Source organism: Heloderma suspectum, chromosome 1 (assembly GCF_057233095.1).
Source record: "Heloderma suspectum isolate Gila_16-S chromosome 1, 16-S_ref, whole genome shotgun sequence".
NCBI lineage: Eukaryota > Metazoa > Chordata > Lepidosauria > Squamata > Helodermatidae > Heloderma > Heloderma suspectum.
This window is the reverse complement of record NC_139458.1, coordinates 8,847,999-8,863,634: the sequence shown is the minus strand read 5'-3', so window position 1 is coordinate 8,863,634 and position 15,636 is coordinate 8,847,999. Positions and strand designations below refer to the sequence as shown.

The 15,636-nt window shown below is 49.5% G+C and overlaps 2 protein-coding genes across 3 annotated transcripts in view; one reads left to right on the top strand and one right to left on the bottom strand.

Annotated features, from left to right (window-relative positions):
• The window catches only part of SAMD4A (sterile alpha motif domain containing 4A), a 173,613-nt gene extending 169,412 nt beyond the window's left edge, over positions 1-4,201 (bottom strand). The window contains exons 1-2 of one of the 2 annotated variants that reach the window (XM_084835009.1): positions 4,076-4,201; positions 1,614-2,372 (exon numbers count right to left, since the gene is read on the bottom strand). In XM_084835009.1, the coding sequence (XP_084691135.1) occupies positions 1,614-1,809 (196 nt within the window). In that variant the 5' untranslated portion in view covers positions 1,810-2,372; positions 4,076-4,201. Of the gene's footprint in view, positions 1-1,613; positions 2,373-4,075 lie in introns of those variants that run through there. The other variant, XM_084835018.1, reaches the window with a different exon arrangement.
• On the top strand, positions 4,155-14,077 carry LOC146356875 (uncharacterized). Its single transcript, XM_084835044.1, has 3 exons — positions 4,155-5,015; positions 8,051-8,161; positions 13,972-14,077. Exons 1-3 carry the CDS (start codon positions 4,177-4,179, stop codon positions 13,988-13,990), a joined length of 969 nt encoding a protein of 322 aa, XP_084691170.1. The 5' UTR covers positions 4,155-4,176; the 3' UTR covers positions 13,991-14,077.
• Positions 14,078-15,636: the final 1,559 nt, after the last annotated feature.

The window sequence follows — 15,636 nt, the reverse complement described above, 5'->3', positions numbered from 1 at the left end:
GGATATCTAAATCTGTGTAGTTTTCACTTAATAATTATGCCCAGATATTCAGGTGTTCTCCTGCACTGTTTCCTTCAGGCTTTGGGGGGTACCTGTCAAGGCACATACACATGATGAGTGGGTTTATGTGAACATACTGTCAAGCCCCCAGTTCAGATCTTACCTTGGCCACATGTTCAGTGACGTGACCATCTGCAAGCCACCTTCTCCCAATCTTAGCACCACCCTAGGCAATGTGGGTATAAATAATATCAGAAGACTTTACTAGACTGTTGAAGAAAGATTACTTGCATGATGTCAGTCACCCTTCGCTAACTGGTGCCCTCCAGATGTTTAGCTGGCTGAGCTATTCTGGGAGTTGTAGTCCAACATATCTGGAGAGCACCACCAAGTTAGAGAAGGATGACATATGTGAAGAAACACTTGAAACATGTCACATGAATATCAAGGCTTATTAAATGTTTTTCATCATCAGATTCATATTAATCTTTACATGTCAACCCCACACAATAAAGGAACGTATAAAAAAATCCTTATGTACCAGCTTCAAATTTTCTGGCACCTGGGAGTTTTCTTGCTTTAACACATGAGCCCTCCAGATATTGTTGGACTCCCAACTCCCATCAACCCAGTCAGCATGACCCATGGTCAGGGATGATGGGAGTTGTAATCCAATAACATCTCGATACCCACAGCTTCCTCACCCTTGCTCCAACACATGCATGAGCATTTCTTTCTCATTTCCCCCATACCTCCAGTTTACCTCCTGACTACTCCAGGAAGTTACTCCTAACTCACAGAAGAGAGTACCATTTTTAAAAAAATTATCAACATCTGCCAGTTTAAACATGCATACATTTTATTCCAGCCTTCTCCATATGTCTTGTACTCCCAGGATTCCTGACCAGTGACTATACTGGCTGAGCATGATGGGAGTTGAAGTCCAACACATCTGGAGGGCACCAGGTTGGAGAAAGTTGTTTTATTCAGTAGAGGCGGGCATTTTCCAACATACTACCAATGCCATGTGCAACCCTGGATGCTTTTGCTGAAAATATTTCCATTAAGAGTTCTTGTGAAAGAGAATGGCCTTCCCAAACACCTAAACATGTGTGTGTGTGTGGTGTGTGTGTGTGTGCGCGCGCGTGTGTCCCAGCTTCTCCAAAGGCAAAAGAATTATCTAACAGCCTACACAAGGTAACACTTGGCTTCTTCTGCATGCTGCTGAAAGGCAGAGCAAAGAGCCACACTGCCCAAAAGAAGCTGAGGAAATCCAGACTCTACGTGACCTGACTTACTTATTTGACAGGAAGTTGCCTGGGAGGGAGGAAAAAGAATTTTACAATCATTCATCCTACCACCGTTACACCAAAGCTTTCAGTGCATGAGCCTGCAGCAAAGAAACAAACATACGTTGCTTCCAGTTTTTGTCGTTACGTTCTTTTTGGGGAAGGAAACCAGGTTGATTTTCACAGGGTGCCCAAACCCCTTCTTCAAGTCTGAGTAAGCATCATCCTCTGTAGCCATCAGAGAACAATGTAGCATTCAAAATGGACTGGATGCACCAAAGCGGTGGGGGGACGGGGAGAGAGAAGACAGAAGAAGAAACTTACCAGGACTGTTGGCTTCATTCTCCAGAACGTGCAGTTCTGTGCAGTCAGCCAGGGAATGCTCAAGGCAAAGCTGAAGGAAGCGGGCCTGACTACGACTCACCCGCTTCAACAAAGACAGGAGAGCAACAGTCTGTTCACACTCGTTCCAGCCTTTGAACCACCCTGCCAGCACTCCGACCTGGTCTCGAAACATCATGGCTGGCGTTTGCGCGCGCGCGCGTGTAATATCGGGAAGAGAAAAAAATGTATAGGTATATTTTCCTCAAGGAAAAAAAGGTAGAAGAAAACCTCCTAAAAGTCTTTTTCTCTCCCCTCTTATTTCTCAAGTCTACTTTACAATCGTGTTGCTATTGCAGAAATGAGACAGACGTTTGGAGATGGATCTTGAGGTTTGGTTGCTTTTCTTTCCCACACTTTCTCTTTTCAGGCCAAAATGCCAGCGACTGCTTCTTAATTCCTCCAAAGATGATGACACACGGCGCAGAAGGAAAACAGATACGACGCGTGGTTTGGTGTACAGACTGGTAGAGCTATATATTTCTCAGCAAGGCACAGCAGAGTGTAAAGACAGTGCGAGAGGACGTGTGTTAGATCACCGTTTCTTTGCTCGGTTTCCTCCCTCCTTCCTCGCTTCTTTCCCCGTCTGGTTATTTTAGCCAAGGGTTGTCTCTGGCTCTCTCCTTCTTCCTCGGGCAGTGCTCTGGACCATCCACAGCCGCATTCCTCGCCGAGGCGGGGAAAAAAGAGAAGCATTCACAACTGTTGGGGGGAGGGAGGGAGAGAGAAAAAGAATTTTTTGCCGCGATGGTAACAATGACACACTTTGCAAGGCAACGCTATGATTCAGCATGACAGAAATCTCAGCTCACTTCCTAATATGACAGAAAAAAATTTGGGATCAGCAATCACTGGGAGGGTGGCTGGGAGCAGGTTGCTGCAGGGGGGCAAGGGTAGGGGGTCTTGTTTTCTTTTTTAAAAAAACAACACCCCCTCCCCTCCTGCCCCCAAGAAATAACAGGTCAGGCAGAGGAGAGGAGGAGCAGGGACAGGCAGCGAGACACTAAAAATGCAGGCCACACACAGGCAAGAGAGGGAGTGATTGAGAGGTGTGGGCTTCGCATCTGAGAGGTTTAGAAGAAAACTCCCTCCCACACAGTGCAGAGGAGGGAGCTCCCTGTTGCTTATTGTATATTCTAAGCAGATTCTTTGAGGCTAGGAATGTACCTGGCTAGAGAGGGACAGGACTGCAACTGATCCTTCATGCACAAGAGATGGAGGGGGGAGAAGGGTGGGCAGAAGGGGAAAAATCTTAACACTGCGGCTAGGTGAGCCAGCCCGAAGTCTGGTGCTTCCCTCCGTGCCCCCACCCCCCCAATCAGGAGCAGGCAGCTGAAGAGATCCGCTGCAGCTCCATCCAAGCATCTCCTCACCAACCAGCCACCACCAGCCCCTGCTGGATTTAGGCCCCAAGTAAGCAAGCGCTGGCAGCACAAGCCTGAGACAAAAATAAACTCTCCCAGGCGCACCCCCTCCTTCCCCAAGACCACAGTTCAGCGGAGGAGGAGAGCCAATGCGGCACCCTTTTCTGGCTGCTAAAAAAGAAGGGCAGCACACAGCCCCCGCCCCCCCTCTCCTTCAATCAGCTGCTCAAGCCCACAAGCTGCCAGTGCAAGCGCTCCTGTGCGCACAACTCACACATGTGTCAATTCACACCTATTTGCAAGGCACGTCTGTTTGCCCTTTTCTCTCTCTCTCTCTCTGGCTGGAGTTTTCACCGATCTACGCTCCCTACAAGTCTCCGCAGCCCATCATTCCTCAACCATGCGCCCTCCAGATGTGTTGGGCTACTAGGCTCGGCTGCCAGAAGGAATACTGGAGTTGTAGTCCCAATACACCTGAAGGCACCAGGTGGCCACGAGAGCCAAAACTCCGTTTCACAGCGCGGGCGGGGGGGGTCCCCAAAGTAGACTGGCTCAACTCTGATCCACTGCAAAATACGAAGGCGGGGGGAGTGGCCGTTCAAGCCGGCTCCCTCGGGGTCGGTGTGCCACCTCTTCCAGCACCCCAGAAGGAGTCGTGGCCACCCCAGTGGGTGAAGCGGCTCAAGGCTGGCGGTGAGGGGGGGAGGGGGTCCGGGGACGGGAGGGGTTCCCAAGAGAAGCCGAAAGTCCGGGGCCGACGGTGCCACCTCCGGTCCCTGCCGGCGAAGGGGGGGGCTGCTCGCGGAATGGGGCACCCCCGGGTCCCCCTTTGCTGCTCTCCGGGCGCCCCGCTCGCCGCCACACCCCCGGCCCCGCGGCCGCCCGCCGCCTCCCGCTCCCCCCAACACGCCGATCTGCGGAGGCGGCCGCAGTCCCGCCGCGTCGGGGAAGCGCGGCTCTTGCCCCCGCCGCCCGCCCCCAGGCAAGGGCTCCGAGGAGGAGGAGAGGGGCTCCCCGCCGCCGCCGGGCCCCCGCGCCCACCTGGCTGCTGGCTGAGGCGTGCGGCGCGCCGGCTCTGGCCGCCCCGTCACTGGAGAGGAGCTGCGGGCGGCGGCGGCGGCGGGCGGCGCCCAGGCCGGGCCATGGCGAGCCCGCGCCCCCGCAGAGGCGGCCCCGGGCGGGCGGGCGGGCTGCGGTGCCGCGGGCGGGCGGGCGCGCCGTCGGGGGCGTGTGCGTCCCCGCCGGCGGCTCAGGCGCAAGTGAGCCGCGCGCCCCGCAGGCTAGCCGCTCGCCCAGCCCATGACGTCAGGGCCGCGGCAGCGGAGGCGCAACGCCCCCTCCCCGAGGGGCGGCGGGCGCCTCGCATTCCTCCGCCGCTGACTCAGCCCCAGGCGCGGCGGCCGCGGCTTCGCGGGGCGCGATTGGCTGCAGGGGCGGGGCTTCCCGGGGCGGGGGCGCGCGCCGCGCCCGCGCCCGCGCCCGCTGCAGCCGAGGGGGCGACGCGCGCGGGGCTCTCGGGCCGGGCTCCTTCCCCGCGGGAAGCGGCGCTGCTGGGTTGCGAAGGCGGGGGCGCTCCGCACGGGCGCAGGGCGCGCCGCTCGCCGACGGGCGCCCCCAGGGGCGCAGATCAGCGCCGCCCCGGGCCGCGCTCCCCCCGCCGCTTGCGCCAAGCCGGCCTCGACGGCGAGGAGTTGCGTTTGCGGAAGCGCGAGGCGCCGCGCTTCTGCTCCGCGCCACGAAGCTGCCTTCGGACGAGCGAGGCGCGAGCGAGTGCTGCGCGCGTGTGTGCGCGGCGGGGGAGATCCCTCTCGGCGTCCCCGGAGCGCCCCCTCGACGCTGCTGCATTGCAGAGCCAGGTAGCCGGCTGGGAGCGGCGCTCGGCCGGTCGAGAAGGCCACGCGCGCCGGCGCGCAACCTGCGCATCGCCGCCACGCTGCATCCGCCACGGCCTGCGCCTTGGCGCCGGGGACACCTGCCGCAGGTGCGCGGCGGGGATGCCAAGCGCGCTTCTGCTGAGCGCCCCCCTCTCCTCCGTGAACAGCCTTGAAGGGCAGGTGAAAGGGGGGGGGGAGCCAAAGACGCGCCATGCCTTTGCAGCATCTAGACCCGCTTCCCCCGGCAGGGTGCCCTCCAGATGGCTGGTGATGGGAGTTGCAGTCCAACACATCCGGAGGGCGCCAGGTTGGGGAAGGCTGCTCAGGATCACACTGGAACAGCCTGTTGGAAGCAGTCAATTCCTGTTGCAGAGAGCAAAACCAGCTTGCTACAGCAAATTCCCAGGCAGCACTCCAGCACCCGAAGGTGCTTCACCCACCACCTCACATCTCCCTGCCTCAATATCTCTTCAGGTCTCCCGGTTCAAAAGTCTTTTCTGCCCCTCCCACAAGCTTCGATCAGCGTCACATTCCGAAGCAAGGGAAAAAGAGTTCCAGGCCAGTAAGGAAAACATTCCCCAGTCACGAAGGAACCTTAACACTCTTGTACCCCAGAATATCCATTAGTCTCTCAGTCAAAGTGACAGGCCCCATTCGTGCTAACCAAGACAGCAAAACTCCACACTACCAAACTTGGTCTTACCCATTGAGCTGGGCACCCAGTGATGTAAGCAGGAAAACACGCACACTTGGGTCTAGTGGCCTCCTCCTTCCCTTTGCCATTCCATTTAGCACCGCTTGATCCCATGTGCGGCCATGTTCCCCACCACCTTGTGCAGAAACACATGCAAAGAATAAATGCAAACAACACTACCTCCTCTGAGCATAATGCCATCCATAAATACACCTGCTCATCTTCCAATGTGATATACAGTCAGGTCCAGAAATATTGGAACAAGGATAACTGTTTTGGCAGTTGGCCTCTGTACACCACCACATTGAAGTTGAAAGGAAACACGCCCAGACAGGAGCAAAGCCAGGACTTTCAGCTGTAATGCAAGGGGTTTGACAAAAGTGGGGCACTAACCATTCAGGAAGTACAGCCAGGAGCATACACCCCCCCCCCATCGTTGGTGGCTCATAAGTAATGGAACGAATGGCTGACAAGCAGCTGCATGGCCAGGTACGGCCTGTTTCCTGGGTACCCCATGACCTATCAAGCAGACAAAAGGCCTGCAGGTGGTTCTGACTGTGACATTTGCATTTGGTAGCTGTTCACTGGACACATCTTTGGACCAACATGAGGTCTAAAGAGGTGTCCATGCGAGTGAAGGAGGCCATCATTAGGCTGAGGAAACAAAATAAACCCATCAGAGAGAGAGCAAAAACAGTGGGAGTGGCCAATACAACAGTTTGGAACATCCTGAAAAAGAAGGACTTAACTGGCAAGCTCAGCAACAGCAAAAGGCCTGGAAGACCGCAGAAGACAACTAAAGTGAATGACCACAGAATTCTGCTCATGTGAAGAGGAACCCTTTCACAACATCTAGCCAGGTCAAGAACACTCTTGAGGAGGTAGGCATGTCATTGTCAACATCTATAGCCAAGAGACAGCTTTATACAGAGTCTTCACAACAAGGTGCAAACCACTGGTAACGCTCAAGAACAGACAGGCCAGATTAGCCTTTGCCAGCAAACACCTAAAAAAGCCTGCCCAGGTCTAGAATAAGATTCTTTGGACTGATGAAACCAAGATGAACTTGTACCAGAATGATGGGCAGAGAAAAGTATGGAGAAGGAAAGGAACAGTTCGTGATCCAAAGCATACCACATCATCTGTCAAACATGGTGGAGGCAGTGTTCTGGCATGGGCTTGTATGGCTGCCAATGGAACCAGGTTACTGGTGTTTATTGATGACCTGACTGCTGATAAAAGCAGCAGGATGAATTCTGAAGTGTATAGGGCTATACTTTCTGCTCAGATTCAGCCGAATGCTGCCAAACTGATAGGAGGCCTCTTCATATTGCAGATGGATAATGACCCAAAACATACAGCAAAAGCTACCCAAGAGTTTCTGAAGGCAAAGAAGTGGGATGTTCTTCAATGGCCAAGCCAGTCACCTGATCTCAACCCGCTAGAGCATGCTTTTCACTGACTGAAGACAAGACTGAAGGCAGAAAGACCCACAAACAAGCAGCAGCTGAAGGCAGCTGCAGTAAAGGCATCTTGAGGGAGGAAACTCAGCATTGGGTCATGTCCATGGGTTCCAGACTTCAGGCAGTCATTGACTGCAAGGGATTTTCCTCCAGGTATTAAAGGTGATCCTTAAGTTTGAAATGATGTTGGTTTGTTCCATTACTTATGAGCCACCAATGATAGGGGTGTGTGTATGCCACTGGCTGTCCTTCCGGAATGGTTAGTGCCCCACCTTTGTCAAACCCCTTGAATTACAGCTGGAAGTCCTGACTTCACTCCCATCTGGGTGTGTTTCCTTTCAACTTCAATGTGGTGGTGTGCAGAGGCCAACTGCCAAAACAGTTATCCTTGTTCCAATATTTCTGCCCCTGAAATTTTTTGCCACCAGTGCCCTTCTGGATTCTGTGCAGGACAAACAAGCCACTTTTTGCATACGCAAAAGAATGGGCATGAATCTGACATCAGGAATGGCAATGTTCAGAAACAAGTGGTGGAACATTTAAACCTATCGGGACGCTCTGTCCTGACCTTAAGATGGTCACTCTTGAACAAAGGAATTTCAAAGACAGATGTTGATGTGAGGTGCAATTCATCAAGAGATTCAACGCTCATTTCCTGACATTCGAATAAGGACAAAGTTTGTTTTTATACTGCATAGATTAATCAGCTCACTGTTGCAATGCTGTCTGTATTATCAACCAACAACGCTTTCTGAATGGCAACTGTTGAGGTAATGATCTCTGTACTTCTTGTATTTAATTCCCTCTGACCCTACCTGCCTAGCATGTGTGTATAGATCTGCCAATTTGAGGTTAACACTTGATGCATCTGATGAAGTGGACAGTGCCCACGAAAGCTTGTGCCAGAATAGATTTGTTAGCTTTTAAGGTGCCACAACGAGACTCTTCATTGGTTTTGATCATGCTTGTTGTCCTCCATCTTCAGGTACGCAGTGGAGAGGCTGACTTCTGATTCACCTGCACCAGAGCCCAGGATTATGGCCTTCCTGCCAGTTCCAGGGCAACAGACAGCAGCAGCACTGGCATATGTTGTATGGTATATGCTGTATGAGGGGCTGTGGGCATGTTGATGCCATGTGATCCTGCACTGGCATTTGGCCTCTGGTTTACTGCTGGGCATGCACTAGAAGCAGTCAGGTGTTAAATTACTTTTCAGTGACCCAGTAGTAGTTTACTCCTGTTTTCCCTGGGTGCCTGGAAGAGTCGGTGCAAGCAAGGCAGTTCAGGAGTAAAACCAAGGATCTACAAGTCGCGGCTGGGCTTGATAGCTGAGTGCTAGTTTCTACTAGACAGCTGTGAAATTCAGTCACATGAGAGCACAACAATATTATATGAATTCATAAACAGAGATATTGTGCATTAAGGTTCTACTCAAGGCAGTCTAAGAATTATTTTAAATGTCTGATGGCTTTATGTAACTCAAGCTTTATGCAAGCTGAATTTTTGGTTTTCTTTTCATCTGAGATTGAAAAGATCTCATGTCATGTCAAACCATGGGGTTTGACAAAAACAATCCCTGTCAGATTTTTAAGGGTGTTGATCTCCCCTGCTGCAAATATGTGTGTCCATGTGTTTTATATACATTCAAATATTAAAACAGTTGCATTGCTGTTTTCTGGTACAACTACAAAATCTGAGGAAAGTGTGACATTTGGCAAATAAGAAATTTATTACATTTTTCTGCCTAAGAAAGTCATTTTAAAAATGAAGGACGCATGAACCAGTTTTTCAAGAAGTTGTCCTCCAGCTCCTTGAAGACTAAATGCTTCCATGGCACGAATTTTCATAAGCTAGAGTGGGGGCGGGGAACAGATGTCATAGGACTCCAACTTCCATCAGCCCCAGGCACCATGGGCAATGATCAGGGATAATGGGAGGTGGCGTCCAACCTCATCCAGAGGGACACAGGTTGCTTACCATTGGGCTTCTCAGATGCATTTCCTCCCTGCATGCTGAATCACCAAAACTCTCTCATAGAATCATAGAATAGTAGGGTTGGAAGGGGCTTACAAGGCCATCAAGTCCAACCCCCTGCTTAGTGCAGGAATCCAAGTCAGAGCATCCCTGACAGATGGCTGTCCAGCCTCCTCTTGCATGTCTCCAATGTGGGAGAGCCTGCCACCTCCCTAGGTCATTGGTTCCATTGTCATATTGCTCTAACAGTCAGGACGTTTTTCCTGATGTTCAGCCGGAATCTGTCTTCCTATAACTTGAGCCCATTATTCCATGTTCTGCATTCTGGGGTGATCAAGGAGACATGCTGGCCTTCCTCTCTGTGACAACCTTTCAAGTACTTGAAGAGTGCTATCATATCTCCCCTCAGTCTTCTCTTCTCAAGGCTAAACATGCCCAGTTCTTTCAGTCTCTCTGTGTAGGGCTTTGTTTCCAGTCCCCTGATCATCTTTGTTGCTCTCCCCTGAACCCTCTACAGCTTCTCTGCATCCTTCTTAAAGTGCGGTGCCCAGAACTGGACACTACTCCAGATGAGGCCTAACCAGTGCTGAGTAGAGGGGAACTAGTACTTCACGGGATTTGGAAGCTTGTTGATATCTCCTGTGTGTTCAGACTTATACCCTGGATGTTGTTGTTCAGTCGTTAAGTCGTGTCCGACTCTTCGTGACCCCAAGGACCATAGCACGCCAGGCCTTCCTGTCCTGCGCTCTCTCCCGGAGTATGCTCAAGTCCATATTCATTGCATCAGTGATGCTATCTAGCCATCTCATCCTCTGCCATCCCCATCTCCTTTTGCCTTCAGTCTTTCCCAGCATCAGGGTCTTTTCCAGAGAGTTTTCTCTTTGCATTAGATGGCCAAAATATTTGAGCTTCAGCTTCAGTATCTGTCCTTCCAATGAGCACTCAGGGTTGATTTCCTTTAGGATGGACTGATTTGACCTCCTTGCAGTCCAGGGGACTCGTAAGAGTCTTCTCCAGCACCACAGTTCGAAAGCATCAATTCTTCGGCGCTCAGCCTTCCTTATAGTCCAGCTCTCAGAGCCATACAGTACTGGGAAAACCATAGCTTTGATTATGCAGACCTTTGTCGGCAAGGTGATGTCTCTGCTTCTTACTATGCTGTCTAGGTTTGCCATAGCTTTCCTCCCAAGGAGCAGGCATCTTTTAATTTCATGGCTACAGTCACTGTCTGTGGTGATCTTGGAGCCCAAGAAAATAAAATCTGCTTCCATTTCTTCCCCTTCTATATGCCAGGAAGTGATGGGGCCAGATGCCATGATCTTAGTTTCGTTAATTTGAATTTCAAACCAGCTTTTGCACTCTCCACTTACACCCTCAACAAGAGGCTCTTTAGATCCTCTTCGCTTTCTGCCATTAGGGTGGTATCATCTGTGTATCTGAGGTTGTTGATAATTCTCCCGGCAATCTGAATTCCGACCTGTGATTCATCCAACCTGGCGTTTCTCATGATGTACTCTGCATATAAGTTAAATAAGCAGGGCGACAATATGTAGCCTTGCTGTACTCCTTTCCCAATTTTGAACCAATCGGTTGTTCCATGTCTGGTTCTTACTGTTGCTTCTTGTCCCTCAGTTTCTCAGGAGACAGGTGGTCTGGTACTCCCATCTCTTTAAAAATTTGCCACAGTTTGTTGTGATCCACACAATCAAAGGCTTTAGCATAGTCAATGAAGCAGAAATAGACGTTTTTCTGGAATTCTCTTGCTTTCTCCATGATGCAGCAAATGTTGGCGATTTGATCTCTAGTTCCTCTGCCTCTTTGGAACCCAGCTTGTACTTCTCGTAGTTCTCAGTTCACATGCTGCTGAAGCCTAGCTTGTAGGATTTTGAGCATAACCTTGCTGGCATGTGAAATGAGCGCAATTGTACGGTAGTTTGAACAGTCTTTGGCATTGCCCTTCTTTGGAATTGGAATGTAAACTGACCTTTTCCAGTCTTGTGGCCACTGTTGAGTGTTCCAAATTTGGAAGCTATGCTTCTATTAATGCAGCCCAAAATAGCATTTGCCTTTTTTGCAGCCACATCACATTGTTGGCTCATATTCAGCTTGTGATCGACAACAATTCCAAGATCCTTCTTGCTTGTAGTGTTGTTGAGCCACATATCCCCCATCTTGTAACTGTGCATTTGGTTTCTTTTTCCTAGGTGCAGAACTTGGCATTTATCCCTATTCAATGTCATTCTGTTGTTTTCTGCCCAGCGCTCCAGCCTATCAAGATCACTTTGAATTTTGTTTCTGTCTTCCAGAGTATTAGCTATCCCACCCAATTTTGTGTCATCTGCAAATTTCATCAGCATTTCTAGCACCTCCTTCTCCAAGTCATTAATAAAAATGTTGAAGAGCACTGGGCCCAGGACTGAGCCCTGCGGTATCCCGCTCGTTACCTCTCCCCAGTTTGAGAAGATCCCATTGATAAGCACTCTTTGAGTCCGATTCTGTAGCCAACTGTGGATCCACTTGATGGTTGTTTCATCTAGCCCACTTTGAGCTAGTTTGCTCATCAGGATATGATATCAAGTAACCTCCCTTGTAGACCGTGGGAATGCTGTAGACATCATATACCTCGACTTCAGCAAAGCTTTCGACAAAGTGCCCCATGATATCCTGATGAGCAAACTAGCTCAAAGTGGGCTAGATGAAACAACCATCAAGTGGATCCACAGTTGGCTACAGAATCGGACTCAAAGAGTGCTTATAAATGCCAAGTTCTGCACCTAGGAAAAAGAAACCAAATGCACAGTTACAAGATGGGGGATACGTGGCTCAACCACACTACAAGCGAGAAGGATCTTGGAATTGTTGTCGATCACAAGCTGAAGATGAGCCAACAATGTGATGTGGCTGCAAAAAAGGCAAATGCTATTTTGGGCTGCATTAATAGAAGTATAGCTTCCAAATCCCAGGAAGTACTAGTTCCCCTCTACTCAGCACTGGTTAGGCCTCATCTGGAGTACTGTGTCCAGTTCTGGGCACCACACTTTAAGAAGAATGCAGGCAAACTGGAGAGGGTTCAGAGGAGGGCAACCAAGATGATCAGGGGACTGGAAACAAAGGCCTATGAAGAGAGACTGAAAGAACTGGGCATGTTTAGCCTTGAGAAGAGAAGACTGAGGGGAGATATGATAGCACTCTTCAAGTCCTTGAAAGGTTGTCACAGAGAAGAAGGCCAGGATTTCTTCTTGATCATCCCAGACTGCAGGACACGGAATAATGGGCTCAAGTGACAGGAAGCCAGATTCCGGCTGAACATCAGGAAAAACTTCCTGACTGTAAGAGCAATACGACAATGGAACCAATTACCTAGGGAGGTGGTGGGCTCTCCCACACTGGAGGCCTTCAAGACGAGGCTGGACAGCCATTTGTCAGGGATGCTCTGACTTGGATTCCTGCATTGAGCAGGGGGTTGGACTCGATGGCCTTGTAGGCCCCTTCCAACCCTACTATTCTATGATTCTATATCATGGGGCATTTTGTCGAAAGCTGTGGGATTTGGAAAGGCCACACTAGGATTTATTTTTAATTCATGATAGGGCCACATTTTTGGCATGCAAGCACCTTCATTTAGGGTATAATCCTATGCACATTTAGACTGAAAAAAAGTCCTACAACTCCCAGCATTCCCCAGCCAGCCATGCTGGGAGCTGTAGGACTTTTTTCTGTCTAAGTGTGTGTAGGATTGCATAGTTAGGGTCTTTCAACAGCCTCCGATCATGCTATCCCAAGCAGATACTACTTTGCTCTTAATGCGCAATGAAAAAAATCCAAAAATTTGTCAAGATACAAAACTTATCCACATGGGGTGTTGGAGACTGTTTAACACCTCCATAAGTCCAGTATGTTTTATTTCAAAAATAAACTGAGTAACGGCCTCTGTTTAGACGAATGTTAGATGGGAGAAATCTGCTGTATGCCAGCTCAGAAACACTGCCCGATGTCCAACTGTTCTCAACTACAGACTTTGATTCTAAAACTGCATTCGTGTGTATACTTATTTGGGAGTAAGTGATGCTTTCTTCTGAGTAAACAGGTAGAGATCCAACTTGGAAAACATATCTAGTGTTTGTTTATTTGATCTGTACCCCACCTTTCTACCAAGAAAAATGGCACTCAAAGGGTATAACAATCATAAGAACATAAGAAGGGCCCTGCTGGATCAGACCAAGGGTCCATCTAGCCCAGCATTCTTTTCACACAGTGGCCAACCAGCTGTTGACTGGGAACCCACAAGCAGGGCATGAGCGCAACAGCACCCTCCCACCCATGTTCCCCAGCAACCAGTGTACATAGGCTCACTGCCTCTGGTACTGGAGGGAGCACATAACCATCAGGACTAGCAGCCATTGGTAGCCTTTTCCTCCAGGAATTTGTCCAACCCGCTTTTAAAGCCATCCAGACTGGTGACCATCACTACATCCCGTGCCAGCGAATTCCATAGCTGATGCGCTGTGTGCAGAAGTCCTTCCTTTGATCTGTCCTGAATCTCCCACCAATCAGCTTCATGGGATGCCCCCAGGTTCTAGTATTTTGAGAGGGAGAAAACTGTCTCCCTATCCACATTCTCCACACCATGCATAATTTTGTAGACCTCTATCATGTCTCCCCTTACTCTCCTTTTTCCCAAGCTGAACAATCCCAGCTGTTGTAACCTTCTCTCATAGGGGAGATGCTCCAGCCCCTTGATCATTTTAGTTGTCATTTTCTGCATTTCTTCCAGCTGTACAATATCTTGTCTTTGGTGTGGTGACCAGAACTGTACACAGTATTCCAAGTGTGGTCGCACCATAGATTTGTATAGGGGCAGTAGGATATTGGCAGATTTATTCTCAATTCTTTTTCTAATTATGCCTAACATGGAGTTTGCCTTTTTTACAGCGGCTGCATGCTGGGCTGACATCCTCATTGAGCTGTCCACCACAACCCCAAGATCTCTTTCCTGTTTGGTCATCGCTAGCTCAGATTCCATAAATAAAACTTGATTAAAACAATAATAAAATTAATTCATTAAAACAGTTAAAAAACACAACAGTAACAGAATGAAAACAGCATCCAAGCCAACAAACCCACTTACATGCCAAAGGCCTGCTTGAATAAAAACAAAGGGTCTTGTTCAGCCGGCTGAAATGCAATGTTTAGCTTTGAATTAGAAATGCAAAGAAATCTTAGAAGGGAGTCTTACCACTGAAACTGAACTCGGAAGCCCATCAAGGAAGCCTTGATGCTATTCCTCACTCTTTTATTTCTATTTGTTTTTGATATTTAGTCCCTTGCAGTTCAAAATAGTACTCTGAAATGTTAACACCAAATGACAGAAAAAGTCACAGAGCAAAAGAGAGGATCAAACCGGGTTCTCTGCTTGCTTGGACTGATTAGATAACTGAACAAGTATTCCCAGAGCAGCTGTCCCCAATCTGGCACCCTCATGCTTGGCTGGGGATGATGAGAGTTGTAGTTCAACACCTCTGGAGGACACCAGATTGGGGAAGTCTGCCCCAGAAGTTCTGGCTCTCCTCTGAGCTAATAACTGCAAACAACAAAAGTGAAACCTCCGCCTGTCCACTTTAAGGTCATTGACAGAGCCAAATCTGAACCTCCCAAAATACTTTGTCAATGATCTTGGAGTGGCCATTCTTGAATGAAGGAATTTCAGAGAAGTGAAAACGCTGAATTGGAAGTCATCAAGACATTCAACTCTATTTCCTGTGGTTCAAATAAGGACAAAGGTTTTTTGTTTTGTTTTTAATCACACTGCATGTGTTAATCAGCTCAGCATCGCAGTGATGTCTGTGTTACCACCCAACAACTTTGTGAATGGCAACTGTTGAGGCAATCACCACTGCCTGTATTTTTTGCATTTCAATTCCCTCAGACCACAGGGTTTACATCTCCCCCCAGCCCCCCAAATATGTATAGAAGTCTGCCAATGTGAGGTTAACACTCTATGCATCTGATGACATGGATGGTGTCCATGAAAGCTTCCACCAGAATAAATTTGCTAGCCTTCAAGTTGCCACAAAACCCTCTGTTGTTGGAAACTGTGACAAAGGATGGCAGTGAGTTCTCCTAGGCGGAGGTTGAGGAAAACGCCATCTACTGGACACTTACCAGAAGCACAGCCTTCCCCAGCCTGGCGCCCTCCGGCTCAAATAGTCCAACATGGGGACCGATTTACTTCTGTGTGAATTCAGTGGCCATTTATTTACTCACATTTTTTAAACATCTCAACCCTTCTCTGAGGAGCTTGGGGTGGCATCCATTGCTCCCCGCTTTTCCCCTCACAGCAATCCTGCGAGGTAGGTTAGGCTGAGCGTGCGTGACTGGCCCAGGTTCACCCAGTGAGTTTTATGGCTGAGCGGAGATTTGACCGCACAGGTCTCCCTGTTTCTAGTTCGGCTCTCTAACAGCTCTACCACACTGACCATGGAAGAAGATGGCATTCTGGGACTTGCCAGGCACTGCTTTCCCAGGTCGCGTTCTGCAGAAAGCAAGGCTACATTTTGCCATCACATCCCAGGTATACTTACAAACTTGTGAAGCTGG